Source organism: Bubalus kerabau, chromosome 18, assembly GCF_029407905.1.
Source record: "Bubalus kerabau isolate K-KA32 ecotype Philippines breed swamp buffalo chromosome 18, PCC_UOA_SB_1v2, whole genome shotgun sequence".
In the NCBI taxonomy this organism is placed as follows: Eukaryota; Metazoa; Chordata; class Mammalia; order Artiodactyla; family Bovidae; genus Bubalus; species Bubalus kerabau.
In genome coordinates this window covers 28,021,231-28,038,976 of record NC_073641.1, presented here as the reverse complement: position 1 = coordinate 28,038,976, position 17,746 = coordinate 28,021,231, and the positions used below count along the sequence as shown (strand labels likewise).

General features: G+C 37.6%; 1 protein-coding gene across 1 annotated transcript in view; it reads left to right on the top strand.

The window, feature by feature from the left end:
* ITGA1 (integrin subunit alpha 1) overlaps window positions 1–17,746 on the top strand; it is a 172,425-nt gene that overhangs the window by 136,541 nt on the left and 18,138 nt on the right. Inside the window, exons 16-26 of the mRNA XM_055554969.1 lie at window positions 66–232; window positions 1,729–1,865; window positions 3,842–3,952; window positions 6,027–6,236; window positions 9,333–9,413; window positions 9,848–9,924; window positions 12,961–13,050; window positions 14,892–14,994; window positions 16,799–16,912; window positions 17,080–17,184; window positions 17,347–17,451. Of these exons, the coding sequence (XP_055410944.1) occupies window positions 66–232; window positions 1,729–1,865; window positions 3,842–3,952; window positions 6,027–6,236; window positions 9,333–9,413; window positions 9,848–9,924; window positions 12,961–13,050; window positions 14,892–14,994; window positions 16,799–16,912; window positions 17,080–17,184; window positions 17,347–17,451 (1,300 nt within the window). The remainder of the gene's footprint in view (window positions 1–65; window positions 233–1,728; window positions 1,866–3,841; window positions 3,953–6,026; window positions 6,237–9,332; window positions 9,414–9,847; window positions 9,925–12,960; window positions 13,051–14,891; window positions 14,995–16,798; window positions 16,913–17,079; window positions 17,185–17,346; window positions 17,452–17,746) is intronic.

The following is a 17,746-nucleotide window of genomic DNA, read 5'->3' as shown; positions in this document are numbered from 1 at the left end:
CGAAAGGATGGCATGCATTAAAAGTAAAAATAAATAGTGATCCCCCGTGGCTTATGCGTTTGCAGGTCTCGAGATGTGGCTGTCGTTAAAGTGACCATGAATTTTGAACCCAATAAAGTGAATATTCAAAAGAAAAACTGCCGTGTGGAGGGAAAGGAAACGGTGTGTATAAATGCCACGGTGTGTTTCAATGTGAAATTGAAGTCCAAAGAAAACGTGGTTTATGAAGCTGGTAAGTGTCATGCATACAGAAGTACTTTGGAGCAGGAGGACAGTGTATTCTATTTGCTCCCACAGGATGAATCCCGTAAGATGGTGTATTTCCCTCGATGATAGGAATCTTACATCACATTGCCTCTGTGAACATACTGAACCTTGAAAAAAATTCTAACATAGAAGGAATGGGTTATGGAACCTGTAAATTCTGGAGCAGAAACTACATAGTTATATTTGGTTGCCTTCCGTAGTTGGATTCCGTATTTCTCCTCTGGCTCTCCTATTTACTTTGAACAATCAAGTGCCAGAGAAAGAGAGAGAAAGAGACACCAATCCTAAGGCAGAGTTGAAGACTGGGCTCTCTCCAGTAAGACTGGTATTACAAAGGACCTGAATGCCCCCACCTTCCTGAGATCTCTGCCCCAGTCAGAAGGTGACCCTTGTTTTTTGGGGTCACACAGATCCCATGTGTGTTCTCAGGCCATTACATCAGCCTGGGTATCCCCTTTTTGCCTATATTCCACAATTCCTAAAGCAGTTTTTAATGATACTGAAACAAGTTGGAGCCAAAACTGTGAAGCATTGGCTGCCCAATAGTAGTTTAGACTGCAAACCAAATATAAGTAGAATGAGAAAAATGATTAATCTTTAAAATCTATTTTCCTTAGCTTGTACTACATGTGCCTATTTATGATCTGCAATAGACCTCTGACTGGAAGATAAATGAGCTATAGGAATGTAAAATAATGACTTACGTTATCATATACAACATTATTTGTCTTATTTTTATGTAGTAATTAAGCAAGGAAATAAGATTGCTGCCTTCATGTAAGGTATAAGGCCTAACTTGTTTTCCTTATCGTGGTATGCTTATTTTTTTTTAACTTTTATTTATTTAGCTTATAATGTGGTCCACTGGAGAAGGGAATGGCAAACCTCTTCAGTATTCTTGCCCTGAGAACCCCATGAACAGTATGAAAAGGCAAACTGCGATTCATGGGGTCGCAAAGAGTCGGACACAACTGAGCGACTGATCTGATCTGATCTGATCTGATTATATCCTTTGAATAGTTGAAAATGACATCTTTTATAAGTTAAAAATATCATTAATGTATATTTTTGCCTCTGTTGAAATACAAACATAGTCAATATTCTAAACAGGGTCTAACATTTCTAAATTAAAAAAAAAAAAAAAAACTAAGTGAAAACCCAGTAAACCTACCCACATGATCAAGAAATTACATGGTATGTAGGTAGGTGTGTGTAAACATACATATACATTTTTAAATAAGTATAATTAAACATTAAAAGCCTTGCAGACTTGGAGAGTTCTTTAGAGTTCCTCAAGATTATCTTCATGACTGCAAATACCATTGAACTACAGTAGTGTGAATATGCTGAATAACTTGAGTGGTTGCTCTAGAGATTTTCCTATAATATTAATGAGCTGGATCATATGATAATAACCCCAAATAACCATGTCTGCCAATTATTCTTTTTTTATTTTTATAGATATGCAGTACCGTGTCACATTAGATTCTCTAAGACAGATATCACGGAGTTTTTTCTCTGGAACTCAAGAGAGGAAGATTCAAAGAAACATCACAGTTCGAGAGTCAGAATGCACTAAGCATTCCTTCTACATGTTGGCAAGTAAATCATATATAATAGCTGACTTATTCCAGCTCAAAATAAAATAGAGATGCCTTATTTCAAGTCAGTCAATCTTAACGTTTATGTCAAAGTACAAATCATGAGTTAAACTTTGTTCACTTTTCTTAGAAAATCACAGATCTGATTTTCTAATTTCCAAATGTATATCATAAAGCTATCTTTCATATTCCTTCTGTATGTTGTTAGACATTCATATATTATGGAACAGTAAAAGGCACGGTGCACCAGCTGATAGAGATCTTGTATTTCATTCATTTATTCATTTCATTCATTCAGTCTTTCAACTTGAAAGCATCACTGAACTTTTGCAGGCCTTGTCTGTCAATTGTGGCTCAGTGGTTACCTGCCCTGAGGGGGAACTGTTGGGCCTTATGCTTTCTGGGGTCTGTTTTTGTCCATAGAACTACGTGTTTCACTCTTTGACTTTAGGCTGAAGGGAAAATATCTGGCATTTTCCATCATCTGTAAGCTTTATGCTACCTGTTTCTATTTTAGTGGATGAGGGAGCCTTGGAAAGCAAATTATTAACGTCTAGAGATGGCTGCTAAGCCAGTTTGAACCATTTGAAATGCATCTTATTGGATCACTGTGTACGTGGAGCAAGAGTCTCTTAAAATGTATATGACACTAAAGAAAAAGAAAAGCAGAACAGATGTACTGAGAAAACACTGATTTTAGTAATGGAGATTGAAACTTAGAGACTTGAACATGATCTTGGAATTTTACATGAAATAAGCCTATTTGCCCCCACTTCTGACTTATTTCATTATTCCTGTTGAATATTTCATATTTTAAAAATATTGTAGCCAGGGGCAGGAAAGTGACAGAAGATATGCAAGCTGGTGTGCCACGTTTATTCTTTCTCAGTGATTTTCAAGTCAATATTCCTCACGACATATATCAAGATAAGCTTTTTTGGTCAACATTGAATTCAGTCTATGGTGAGAAAAATAAAAATGGAGTTAATTTTCTCTTTGCTTCATCAGAATTGAAACTTTAGGAGTTAGGACTTAGATAAAATTTGAAAAGGTGTGAAACCAGATTTGGCAGTGCCTCCAACCTACTCACTGTTATATATATTTCTCCAAAAATTTAGCATCTAGCTATATCTAAGCACTGGTATTGAAAGGAATGAACTAGTTTCCAAATTTCCAAAATACTTCTGGATTTTGATGGATACTTTAACGTTTGTTATGGAGTCAGCCAGGAGAGAATTTGTAGCCCAGCTTACCTACATTCTGAGTAATTTTGACAAAGTGGTTTAGTTGCTTAGTTTTATTTATCTGTAAAATAAAGTTTTATTTTATTTATCTATTTATTTATTTATCTGTAAAATAAAGATTGTAATTATTATGTGTCTTGGAAGATTGTTGAAATAGTTCTCAATGTGTATAAAGCTTATAATTGTGGCCATGCCATAAATGATGGCTGTCACTGATGGTAATAAAAACAATATTGATCACATCCATATTATTTTCATATCCTTTCACATTATAAAATTCTTACAACTCAAGGTATATATCACATTAAAGAAATGCAATTCAGTTTAAAGAAGGGTTTCTCTCTTGAAGTTGAGAGATGTTCCTAGAAGTATTACATAGTGTTTTTTAGCTCAAAGTCTCAAGAGAAACAATATTGTTATGCAAGTAGCTTGGAGCTGTACATCCTGACATGGCCAAGTACAACCTATCCATCATTCCAACAGGCCCATCTGAGAAGCTGGACGTGAGTCATATGGTTACAGTTGGAAGCCTCTGTGTTCCGGAAGTGTCTCTTGTCAAGGCAGAAGGGCAGTCTCTCTCTAGTGAAGCAAAAGCCTGATCAGGTCATATGTCAGATCAGGAGCACAATAAGTCTGACAATAAGCCTGATCCATGGGGCAGGAGAAGAAAGCCATCACAGGGCCCAAGAAATATGATGCCAATGACATGTTCTGTGTTTTGACCTCTAGGACAAGCATGACTTTCGGGACTCTGTGAGAATAACTTTGGATTTTAATCTTACCGATCCAGAAAATGGGCCTGTTCTTGATGATTCTCTACCAAATTCAGTACATGAATATGTAAGTCAGATTTTTAAAATTTAGAATGCCTATTTGTGAATATATTGGGGGGAAAACCTGAAACATATAAACAGATGCACACACACAAGCCTAAAGCAATTATTTTAATTTTTTTAAAAAAGGAATTAGATTTTTCTAGACTTTTCTCAATTCTACTAACTTCCTTTTGCTGGAGTTTAAGGGAACTTACAAATGACACCTATTTTTATCTTTTCTGAATTTAGGAGCACTTGAAAGAAAGACATGAGTTGGCCAATTGGAACTCCCCTTTATTACTAATGAACACTGGGTTCCAGGGCATGGTTTGAGTATAATGGGGGTCCTCCTACAGAGCCAGGCTTAGGCCACAGGTAACTAAATAGGTCATTAGCAGTGCTCACTAACCTCTGGCCTTCTGGGGGACCCACTTTGTAAAACTTGCAGAATGGAAATGTGATGTATGCTTCCCCGTGGGCTCACCACTGCCCCAACAGCAGAAGACACAGGAAGGGACTAAACTGTGCTCACCTCGTTTATGCTTCCAAGTTCAGTCTATTGTCTGATCGCTGCGGAAGAGTGAGCTTGTGAGTGTGGCACTGATGGAATTTGTTACTCATTCAGTCGTGTCTGATTCTTTGTGACCACATGGATTGTAGCCCACCAGGCTACTCTGCCCATGGGGTTTTCCAGACAAGAATACTGGGCTGGGTTGCCATTCCCTTCTCCAACTAATGGAGTTGGGAAGGGAAATTCATTTTCCCCTGCACATATCTTCTGCTTTCCCTTCCTTCCTTACAAGCATATTTACTGTGTGTCTTTCATGTTCCAGGCATCAGAACTTGCAGTTCTAACCTAGGAAACAAGTATTAGGTAGTCATTACAGGACATGCCCTGGAGGAGAACTTCAGAGCTCAAAGGGAACTTCTGCTACACTGAGGTATCAAGGATTAGAAAGTGAAAAGTGAAAGTTAGTCGTGTCCAACTCTTTGTGACCCCATGGACTATATAGTCCATGGAATTCTCCAGGTCAGAATACTGGAGTGGGTAGCCGTTCCCTTCTCCAGGGGATCTTCCCAAGCCTCCCTGGAACTTAGGCCACTGCAGTTGAGACCTGAAGCACAGGAAGGTTTTTCCATCCTATTAGAGGAGTGGAGAGGGCAGTGTTCCAGGAAGAGGTTCCATGCCAAGGTTCAGAGACATAAAAGAAACTCAATTAGCTCACCAGTCCTGCTGAAGCTGAAGAGCAAGGGCAGAAGGTGATGTGAGATGAGACAGGAGGCACAGGCAGGAGCCAGATCACCAGGACTTTGTGCCACTGCACAGACTTTAATTGTTCCTGAAGAGCCGAGGAATGCTCTTGATGGCTTTAGTTGGTTTGGTGATAGCACTGGATTTTGGGGGGTTCTTTTAAGAATTACTTCAGCTGCAAGGTGGAAAATGTTTGGAGGGAATCAAGAGTGGGTATGGAAGACCAGTCAGGGAGTTGTTGCTTTAGTTCAGGGAGCAAGTAAGAAGAGCTGGCTAGAGATAGAGGTGGAAATGCAGAGGCAAGGAGGTGTGGAAGATATTTAGAACAGAGGTAGAGTGGATGGTTCTTGGTGATGGGTTGGATAAGGGGGAGGGGCTGAATGAAGAAGAGGAGTCAAGGAAAGTGCCCAGTTAGGTGGTTTGATCTTTTTCTACCCGCTTGACCGAAGCTATTATGATCTTGAGTACTTGATTCTTTTAAACAGAAAATCTCATGATCAGAGTTGAGTGTTACAGTGTTCTCTCATAACTCTGGATCATGGAGTACTTGACTTATTTCTTTGAAACTGTTCAGTTCTGGCAGATGAAAGCCAGTGAAAAACATCTGTGAAAACTGTGCATTCCTTAAAAGACTGGAAAAATTTATAGCCAAAAGTAAAAATTACGATTTTCCCCTATAAATTATAGGAACAACTATAAAAATTCCTTATGATTTCTGCAGTTAAAGCTGTTCTCTTTATGATCTGCTTATTTTGGAAATATGTCATTTCTTTTATGCAAGTTCATAGGTAATTTTCAATAATGCCTAGCTAAATTTTGAAAAAATGCTTTTCTGTGACCATTTCAGATTCCCTTTGCCAAAGATTGTGGAAACAAGGAAAAATGTGTCTCAGACCTTGCCTTGGATGTATCCACCACAGAAAAGGGCCTGCTTATTGTCAAGTCCCACAATGATAAGTTCAATGTTAGCCTCACGGTCAAAAATAAAAAGGACAGTGCCTATAACACCAGAACCATAGTGAATTATTCTCCAAATCTAATTTTTTCAGGAATTGAGGTAAACCTTCAGTTTTATATTTGTTTATTCTTGTAATAATCATTCATTTAATGTACTTTTCATACCACTGGGGTAACTTTTATTACATTGATTTTAGAAGACTAGAAAGCATTTTGTACAGAACTAGCACTTACTAATGATGAAAGGACCAAATTTTTTTTAAGTTTTTGTTTTGATGTATTTCTTTAGAGGTGTATGACTTTTCTTGGATTCAGTATCCAGAAAGGATCGCTGATGTACCAAAACTGTAGGCTTCACAGAAGACTTCCATCACTGAAATTGAAACTAAGTCAAGAAAAAATAAAATCAAAAGAGTTTAACAGAAGGGCAGAGAAGGAGCAGTACATTTGCTGAACAATAATAAAACATTTATGTGCATAAAAATCAAGATACCATTCCCCACTTTCTATGCATGATCCTTACATTGGCAAGGGAGTTGTATTAAATGACTTTGTCTCATTGTCATGACATAAGGGTTTTTTTTATTATTATTTTGGCAGTAACATATAGCTGCAAAGATGCTCTATCAGGATTAATTAATACTTCCAAATTTGAACTTTGCATTTAATTATGATCTCTGAATTAACTCCCCTGAATTAAAATTCTGTATATATTTATATGAATTAGTACTATATATGATTGATATTAAAACCAAGTATGCTTAATATATAGAATATTAAAACTTTAATTGTCCAAGTTCTGTAAATTCAGATTTTCACTGATATGTGTGTGTGTGTGTGTGTGTGTTAGTCACTCAGTCATGTCCGACTCTGCGACCCCCATGGACTGTAGCCCACCAGGCTCCTCTGTCCAAGGGATTCTCCAGCCGAGTACTGGAGTAGGTTGCCATTTCCTTCTCCAATTTATTAGGACATCACTCAGGAACATGATACTAAGATCGGCTTAAAAAATGTCCTATATTACTGCCACATAGTTTAGATTCAGTGAAGAATGTTAAGTAAAAATCTCAAAGAGCAAAGCAATGCCAGGAAAATAGTACCCCTGAATTTTTCTGAGAAAAGAGACCTGTATTGAAAGTCACTCTCTGTGTCTTCTTCAGCTGACTTCATGGCGTTGGCAGAGAGGCAGAGAAATCAACGAGGCCTCTCTCTAAATACTTCTATTTACCATAACAATCCTAATAATAATAGTTTTTTCTTGAGTCGTATTATGTGTCAGATACTGTTCTATAAGCTTTATTTAATTCTCATTAATTCCTTTGCAAGTAAGGTGTTACAGTACTGCAGAGATTCTAAGATAAACCCTCTTTTTACACTTTAATGCTTCTGTAACTGCATTTTACAATTGATATGCTTATTTTATGGGTGGCATTATTGTTTCCTTTTTGTTGTATATAAAATACTGGTGAGTCTCACATTCAAAGGTAGTTTCAATTTGATGAGATAGAGTTTGACTAACCCCCAGTAGATGGAAAATCAGACCCAGAGAAGAGAGGAGTCCTGATGAGAATAAAGCTAACAGTGCAGGGCTCAGAGTTTAAATCCTGGTGGTCCCAGGTCCAAGCTCAAGCTCTTACCCACTTCTCCAGTGACGACCATTCACTGTGGACTTCCACATGGTCATCCTGCCGGTATGGATGATTTCCTACAAACACCTGCTGACCCTGAGGCAGATGGTGTTAGTCCTCCCGGTTTTCAGTAGAAGATCCAAACAGGCTGGTGTGACATGCTTCGTTCCTACCCCCGTCCTTACTGAGGTGCTGTAAGCACCTCACATTTTCTTGAGCTGTGGGACAAGTGATCTTAGAATGCTGTTCAGTTCAGTTCAGTTCAGTCACTCAGTCATGTCTGACTCTTTGCGACCCCATGAATTGCAGCACGCCAGGCCTCCCTGTCCATCACCAACTCCCGGAGTTTACTCAAACACGTCCATTGAGTCAGTGATGCCATCCAGCCATCTCATCCTCTGTCGTCCCCTTCTCCTACTGCCCCCAATCCCTCTGAGGATCAGGGTCTTTTCCAATGAGTCAACTCTTCACATGAGGTGGCCAAAGTATTGGAGTTTCAGCTTCAGCATCAGTCCTTCCAATGAACACCCAGGACCCATCTCCTTTAGGATGGACTGGTTGGATCTCCTTGCAGTCCAAGGGACTCTCAAGAGTCTTCTCCAACACCACAGTTCAAAAGCATCAATTCTTCGGCACTCAGCTTTCTTCACAGTCCAACTCTCACATCCATACATGACTACTAGAAAAACCGTAGCCTTGACTAGGCAGACTTGTTGGCAAAGCAATGTCTTTGCTTTTTAATATGCTATCTAGGTTGGTCATAACTTTCCTTCCAAGGAGTAAGTGTCTTTTAATTTCATGGCTGCAGTCACCATCTACAGTGATTTTGGAGCCCCCCCAAATAAAGTCTGACACTGTTTCCACTGTTTCCCCATCTATTTCCCATGAAGTGATGGGACCAGATGCCATGATCTTCGTTTTCTGAATGTTGAGCTTTAAGCCAACTTTTTCACTCTCCTCTTTCACTTTCATCAAGAGGCTTTTTAGTTCCTCTTCACTTTCTGCCATAAGGGTGGTATCATCTGCATATCTGAGGTTATTGATATTTCTCCCGGCAATCCTGATTCCAGCTTGTGCTTCTTCCAGCCCAGCATTTCTCATGATGTACTCCACATAGAAGTTAAATAAGCAGGGTGACAATATACAGCCTTGATGTACTCCTTTTCCTATTTGGAACCAGTCTGTTGTTCCATGTCCAGTTTTAACTGTTGCTTCCTGACCTGCATATAGGTTTCTCAAGAGGCAGGTCAGGTGGTCTGGTATTCCCATCTCTTTCAGAATTTCCCACAGTTTATTGTGATCCACACAGTCAAAGGCTTTGGCATAGTCAATAAAGCAGAAATAGATGTTTTTCTGGAACTCTTGCTTTTTCGATGATCCAGCAGATGTTGGCAATTTGATCTCTGAGACTTTCCCAAAAACTATACTGTGAAATCTAAGCAAGGCAGCTTCTAAGGCACAGCTGGGGAAATCTGAGCTCAAGTATTTCAATATATTCAAGTATTTCAGTCAAGTTCAAGTATTTCACCTGCATATCTGATCTAATTCTGTTTACTTTCTCTTCCTAGGCTATCCAAAAAGACAGTTGTGAATCCAATCATAATATCACATGTAAAGTTGGCTATCCTTTCCTAAGAAAAGGAGAGATGGTAAGCAGATTATAGAAAATACATGTGGCAATTGGATACAAAAAATAATATGCTCAAAGCCAAAAATATAAATGTTTCTAATGGATGTGTTTAGATGGTTGCTGGTACTTGAAGTTTCTGTTTTAAAGAGACTTTAGTAATGACCATTTCATAATTACAATGTTTATGATTGTGATCTGGTAGACAGTGGTAATACGAAAAAATAACAATGGGTGGGATATAATAATGTGATAGTGTTGGATCTGTATGTAACATCTCTGGTGTGTTAAGATGTTTTCACATATATCTTCTCCTTTACTCATGAAATTTGCATTATTAATTAATAAATGAGCAATTTTATTTTAAAAAGAAAAATATTTATATTATTTAATACTTTAATGCAAAAATTCTACTTTAGTTTCTTATCTGTTACTAAAGATATTTTTATTTTATAGGTAACATTCAAAATATTATTTCAGTTTAACACATCTTATCTCATGGAAAATGTGATCCTTCATTTAAGTGCAACAAGGTTGGTTCCTGTGTGTACATGAGTGTATGTGGATGCCTGCAAATAATTTCTTTCATATATTTAAAATGTTCTATAGACTGACTGGAACTTCTTACAGCTTTTATGTGATCAGTAGAAGTAGAAGGCAGTGAACCCCTTTACTTCACAAAATCATCCTTATGAATAATTAGCAAAATAGAGAAATTTTCATTTAATAGAAATAATAAACCTAATTGGGTTAAACCACTGGTTCTATGAGCCATAAAACATGTTGTAATCACACATCACTTATATCTGGCAAATTGCATTTAAATCCATTAAAAATTTTATAGGCTTTGCTAATTTAAAAACTTTTACAGACTGCCCATCAAAATCAACTGAATCATTAAAGAGACTTAAAATTTTATGATACCCTTTTGTAGTTTAATAAATTTTATTCAAATCAGTCAAAGCTTCTGAAAGATGGTATAGACAATACACAAACGAAAAATAGCAAAAGTCTAATAAGGAAATTGAAATAGTACTTACCTTTTTTCTAAGAGTAACTGTACGCTAGACCATAAGCAACTTGAGGTAAACTTTTATCATTTGTTGTTTTATTCCCAGTTTAAAAAAAAAATCTAATAATTGAATAATTACAAATAAATGTAAAGTGAGTGAGTGAGAAAATGAATTAAATGGATGAGTTAATTCTGTATACTCAATTCAGTTCAATTTAGCAAATACTTATTTGAACTCTACTATGGACAAAATAGGCCTTCCCTGGTAGTTCAGCTGGTAAAGAATTCACCTGAAATGCAGCAGACCCTGGTTCAATTCCTGGGTCAGGGAGATCCCCTGCAAGAGGGAGAGACTATTTATTCCAGTATTCTTGGGCTTCCCTGGTGGCTCAGATGGTGAAGAATCTGCCTGCGATGTTGGAGACCTGGATTCGATCCCTTGGTTGGGAAAAATTCCCTGGAGGAGGGCATGACAACCCACTCCAGTATTCTTGCCTGGAGAGAGTCCCATGGACAGAGGAGCCTGGTGGGTTATCCATGGGGTCACAAAAAGTCAGACGGGAAAGAGTTGGACAGGACTGAACGACTAAGCACAGCACACACAGCACATGGACAAAATACTGACTTTGTCCCTTAAATAAGGGGATGAAGCTCCTCATGAAGGGAATATTACAGTAGGGGACTGAGACTAGTATTTAAATTATTATCAGACAGGATAGAATAGGGAAAATTTATTAAAGAACTAGAAGCCATGTGTGGAGACTTAATGGAGGGTGAAATTATATCTACTTGGCAATGAAAACCCAAGAAAGATTTATTAAGGAGGTTATAAGTAAGAAGGACCTTAAAGAATGGGTAGCAATTCAGAGAGGTTGGTGGGTTAGTTAGATAGAATGTTTCAAGTAAAAAATGTACAGCTTGAGCAAAAACACAAAGGGAGACCACTAGATCTATTTGGGAATGTTGGGTGATCAATTTTAGTGCAAATATAGGAGAATACATAAAAGAATAATGGAAGATAAAGATAAAAGAATAATGGAAGATAGTGCAAATATAGGAGAATACATAAAAGAATAATGTACATCTTACCATGGATGGTGAGTACTGAATTGCGAAATGAGGCATCTTTTCTTAGTTGAACAGGCCATGAAATGTTTTTGAGGGGTGAAGTCATATGTACAGAGCTGTTTCTTTCAAAGGTTAACTGGGCTGCAGTGTGGAATGGGTTAGAGGCAGGGGCCATTTACAGCAAAAGCCCAATCACACATATATCTATAACCCAAGACAGGAAGCTGCCTTCACTGCCTCATCACTCATATCATACTGCTAATATACTTGGGAATAAACAGAGCCATTAAAGGGTACCCGTTGCCCATTTTGTGAGACAAAATGCTAGGTGCTTGGTCACTTGGTAGAGGGGCATATGTGATAATAATAATAAAAATTAATACTTACTGAGTATTCCCTATGTCCTTGGCACAATGTTAAGCATTTTACACTTGTTGCTCACTTATTATTTATTAAGAATTTAATCATAAAATTCCCATTTTATAGATGAAGAAACTGAGGCCTGAGGTACAGAGAGACTAAACAACTGTCCCAAAGTAGGTCAATGTCCAAGAACAATCTCAGACCCTCTGGCCCCAGAGCCAGTGTTGGTACCTGTTATAGCACTTGTCCATGCTTTTTTACTTAATACAGGAGAGTATGAGATATGTGTATGTACATATAAATGTATAAATATCTAGGCATGCATTTAAATAATATATAATTGAAATGATAACTAAAATCAGGGAGGAAAGTAGGTGCTCAACAAATAAGCACCAAGTACAAGGCATGTGCTGTGCTGTGCTTAGTCACTCAGTCATGTCTGACTCTCTGTGACCCCATGGACTGTAGCCCACCAGGCTCCTCTGTCCAAGGGGATTCTCCAGGCTAGAATACTGGAGTGGGTTGCCATGCTCTTCTCCAGGGGATCTTCCCAACCCAGGGATTGAACCCAGGTCTCCTTCATTGCAAGAGGATTCTTTACTGTCTGAGCCACTAGGGAAGCCCAAGTACAAGGCATGGAAAGACTATTAAGTGAGAAGACAAAGGTTTTAGATTTATTCTCAGCTATGTACTCCTGAGCACGTCTTTTCACAATGGCCTCATCTGTGATGAATAAGAATCACCTGTGTGATTTATATAAAAAAACACAATTTCATGAATCCTACTTTGGGCCTACTAAATCCATATTGTTCTAGGAGAAAAGCCCAGTAATCTGTGTATTTAACCATTGACCCAAGAATACTTATTATTCACACAGAAGTTTGCAAAACCTTGTAGTAAATCAGTGTTATTTTCAACTCTCGCTGCACTTGAGAATCACCTTAGGGTCTTTTAACAATATCCATCTCTGATCTCCCTCTCCACACTGAATTTTTTTTAAATCAATAATTCTATTTTGTGTGTGTGTCTTTATTTAGTTACCAAAATAAACTTTTCATTCGAATGCTTAGAAAAGTCTCTAAATAGCCAACGGTTTAATGATTTGTCTGACTGCTGTGTTTTCCAGTGACAGTGAAGAGCCGCCTGAAACCCTTTTTGATAATGAAGTGAACATTTCTATCCCTGTAAAGTATGAAGTTGGACTACAGTTTTTCAGGTAAGGAGAACCCCACACTTCAACTTGTTGCCTTCCTGTTAACTCAGTGGATCTCAGCTTGTGGTCCCTGAACGTGGGTATCAGAATCACCCGGAGCTTCTTAGAGTGGCAGATTCTCTAACCTTACCCCAGACGTACTGAATAAGAAATTCTGGGGAGGGGGCTCAGAAATCTGTGTTAAACCCTCTGGGTGATTCTCATGCACTCTAAAAATTGAGAACCAGCATCCTAAATAATCTGAAATGTGAGGTGCTACTAATACCAAATTGCATTAGCAGTTCAGTCTTAAGTCCTAAATGCAAGCTGAAGACCCAGAAATCCTCCATGAAGGGCAGTGTCTGTAGAAGTCCAACATATTTCTTGGCTCTTATTCTCATTGTGTGGGATCTGATTATTCTGCCCATCCTGGACATTCAAGGTTAAATCATTGTTTACTGACAAGAGGTATTTATTTCCTTCAGGGGCTTCCCTGGTGGCTCAATAATAAAGAATCCATCTGTGATGCAAGAAATGCTGGTTAAATCCCTGGGTCATAAAGATTCCCTGGAGGAGGAAATGGCAATCCATTCCAGTACTCTTGCCTGGGAAATCCCATGGACAGAAGAGCTTGGTGGGCTATCGTCCATGGGGTTGCAGAAGAGTCAGACATAACTTATCAACTTGTTGTTCAGTCGCTCAGTCATATTCGACTCTTTGCGACACCTTGAACTGCAGCACGGCAGGCTTCCCTGTCCTTCACCAGCTCCCAGGGTTTACTCAGACTCACGTCCACTGAGTCGGTGATGCCATCCCACCATCTCATCCTCTGTCATCCCCTTCTCCTTCTGCCTTCAATCTTTCCCACCATCAGGGTCTTTTCCAATGAGTCAGCTCTTCACATCAGGTGGTCAAACTTAAAGACTAAACAGCAACAAAATGTATTTCCTCCATTATTCGTAAACCATCCTTTTTTGTAAGAATTTCTAAGCTATCCAAACACCAGTTATGTTAGTAAATTTGCATGAGCAGGACTCCAGGCTTTTGCTAAATAAATATGAGCCGTGTACAAAAAGTACAAAAATCTGTGTCATTTATTCTGACTCTTGTCTGTTATTAATTTATTTTCTATGGCACTTTCGTTTTACTAATAAAAGACCACAAAAATGAAAGGATTGTAGGATATACATGTAGATTTTGCATATATATCTTAACCTTTAATTCTATTCCCTGTTTTCTATATTTTTACTTTCATTTCTCTTGGTACACTGACTTATCCCAAGAATTTTTCACTTATTTAAAATCAAATTTTGGCAAACATGTATTTTTTGTCTTCTCTAAACCGAAGTATTGCTTTTAAATATGTTTATGTTATATTTCCATCTACCAAGTTCATCCAAAGAACATGGAGTTTTATGAAAAAGATTGAAAGTTTTATGAAACTTTTATGAAAAATATTTTAACAGTAAATACATGACTTTAAATTGTGAAAAGGTAACAAATTGTTAAAATCTACTTAAAATTCAGCACTATTAAAAATACTAGGTTTAGCCTGATTATTCACTAAATGTAGATGATATTAATAAATTCATGAAAACGCTTCATGTATCAATCAAACTTTTACTTTCAAAATTATACATATTTTAGTATTTTAAGCATTGGTAACTATTGAATTAAACTGTAATCTTTCTCACCCTCCTCAAAGATTTAACTTTAGATTTCAGGGTAAAAGAATTTGCATTTGATTTGAAATCTCTTGAAGTACTTATTGTGGGGTTCCTAGTATATAGAAAGAAAAAGTGAGGTCAAGTAAAAGTTACGCTTTGTTTTATTTTACTTTTTGTCTTCCAATTAATTCTCTTAAGCTCTGCAAGTGAATACCATATTTCAATTGCGGCCAATGAGACTGTCCCTGAAGTCATTAATTCTACTGAGGACCTTGGAAATGAAATTGATATCTTCTACTTGGTAAGAAATTATTTCTAAATTAGTGTTGTGAAAGAGGTATTTGTAAGTTTAGAAGTTAAAGTATTAACACACATACAAATATGTTGGTTCAACAGTTAATCTTTATATTTCAGCATATTTTCCTTTATAATTTCTTTAAATTAAATTTATATAATTTATTTAAATTAAAATAAATCTATAATTTAAAATAGTTTTATTTAATTTTTTATTTAGGGCCTCCCTGGTGGCTCAGATGATAAAGAATCTGCCTGCAATGCAGGGGACCCGGGTTCAATCCATGGATAGGGAAGATTCCCCTGGAGAAGGGAATGGCAACCCACTCCAGTATTCTTGCCTGGAGAATCCCATGGACGGAGGAGCCTGGTGGGCTACAGTCCATGGGATCTTAATTTTGTCTGGGCTGGGTCTTCGTGGCTGCACCGGCTTTCCTCTAGTTGTGGAGAGTGGGGGCTACTCTCCAGTTGCAGTGTGGGGCCTTCTCATTGCCCTGGGTTCTCTCTTGCTGTGGAGCACGTGGGCTCAGTAGTTGCGATTCTCGGGCTCTAGAGCACAGGCTCTGTAGTTGCGGCACGCAGGCTTAGTTGCTCCACTGCATGTGGGATTTTCCCAGACCAGGGATCAAACCTGTATCCCCTGCATTGGCAGGCAGATTCTTTACCAGTTAGTCACCAGGGAAGCTGTAAAATAATTTCATTTAAATTGGTGATAATTATACTTTCAAGCCACTTAAAAGACCCAGAGCTCTAATTCCCTCAGAAGACACAAATTAGTTAGAATGACTTCCTAGGAAAAAATAAGGAACCAAGTAGACTCTACCTATAACCACATAGACTTTATTTGCATTTTTTAGTATAACTAGAAAAACACTTTTAAAAAAATAACATGACTATTTCAAAAATTGTCTTGATAATTTCCTTTACTGAACAAATAAATTGGTAACTCATCCTGCTTCTTGCTACATTTTATGTGTTATACCATAACTCACAGTGTTCCTACTAATGTCTCCATAAATAAAGTTTTATGTTACAACCTTTATTTTTATTTTTGAACCCTTCATCACAAGCTTTTCCTAACCATTATAGTAAATAATTATGGATTTGAGCCAGGCTGTCATTTTAGATCATGCCTTACAGATACAGACTCAAGTTATTGTTACTCAAGTAAAAAGCATCCAACTCAAATGACGGGTTTAAGTCTGTATTCAAAAGAATGAAATAACACAGCATTGTTAGAAGATGGTCTCAGTGTCTTTGGGAATTGGCTATGATGAAAAAGGAAATTCTCTTACAAAGTGGAAATAAATGTATACTATCAAGAATATTTCATTGTTTTTATTTGTGCCTTTTGCTGAAATGCCTCAGAAAGTTAGTATAACTGCCAGTCACTCTACTACTGGAATAAAGTTTTGAAATGTAGGCTACCAGTTTTTTCTAGGCCCATTTACTTTTCCTAGATTAGAGAATTCAGCAAACAAGGAAGAAAGGAAAGAAGAAAGGAAGGAGGGAAGGCCAATTCTCTGTCTACTACTGGAATAAAGTTTTGAAATGTAGGCTACCAGTTTTTTCTAGGCCCATTTACTTTTCCTAGATTAGAGAATTCAGCAAACAAGGAAGAAAGGAAAGAAGAAAGGAAGGAGGGAAGGCCAATTCTCTGTCCAGTGCCATAAAATCCTCTACATTCATTTTTGGATTCAAAATATTATACAACTTAATTAATCAATTAAGAAGCAAAATCTTATGTAAGATGGAAAACTTGCTGTTGAAAGAAGAAAAGGCTATGTTTCTTTTTCTCTTTTTCCCTGTAGATTAGAAAAAGTGGGCATTTTCCAATGCCAGAACTTAAACTGTCAATTTCATTTCCCAATGTGACATCAGATGGTTTTCCTGTACTGTACCCAAGTGGATGGTCATCTTCCGAGGTAAGTCGTGTGTGCCTCAGAGTTATGCTTCTTCTCTACTGCACACTTACCAAGAGGGATCATTCATGTTTGGCAACGTCTATCATTCACAGATCCTTCACATTATTTTTCAAGTCATTTTTCCCTCTGACATCTCATCTGATAAAAGACATGTTTTTATTTCATAGAACGTCAACTGCATACCCAGTAATCTTCAGGATCCTTTTGGTATCAACACTGGGAAGAAAATGATGATATCTAAATCTGAAGATATCAAACGAGGCACCATTCTGGTAAATTCAAATTAGCAAGACAAGTGCTCATTTTACCTCATGCTTTCCAAGTGAATAAATTCAATATCAACCTAAAAATAACTATAATGTAGACTATTTGTAATATACTATCTCTCATCGAATGGCATGAATGCTAATTTATACCTCTGGGCATTTCAACAGGACTGCAGTGCGTGTGAATTGGCCACCATCACGTGTAACCTGATTCCGTCTGACATGAGCCAAGTGAATGTTTCACTTATCTTATGGAAACCAACTTTTATAAAAGTAAGTGATTGTATAGTTCTCTGCAATAATTGAATAATATGAACAAATATTCATCACTTAATAAAACAAAGCAGAGTGCTTCTTTAGAAAGAACATAAGACTGGAAGCCTAAACAAATGTGATCCAAGCCTTAGCTCTACTAAATCAACTCTTTGGATGTCATTTTCCTTGTCTGTTGGGCTTCCCTTGCAGCTCAGCTGGTAAAGAATCTGCTTGCAATGCGGGAGACCTGGGTTCAATCCCTGGATTGGGAAGATTCCCTGGAGAAGGGAAAGGCTACCCACTCCAGTATTCT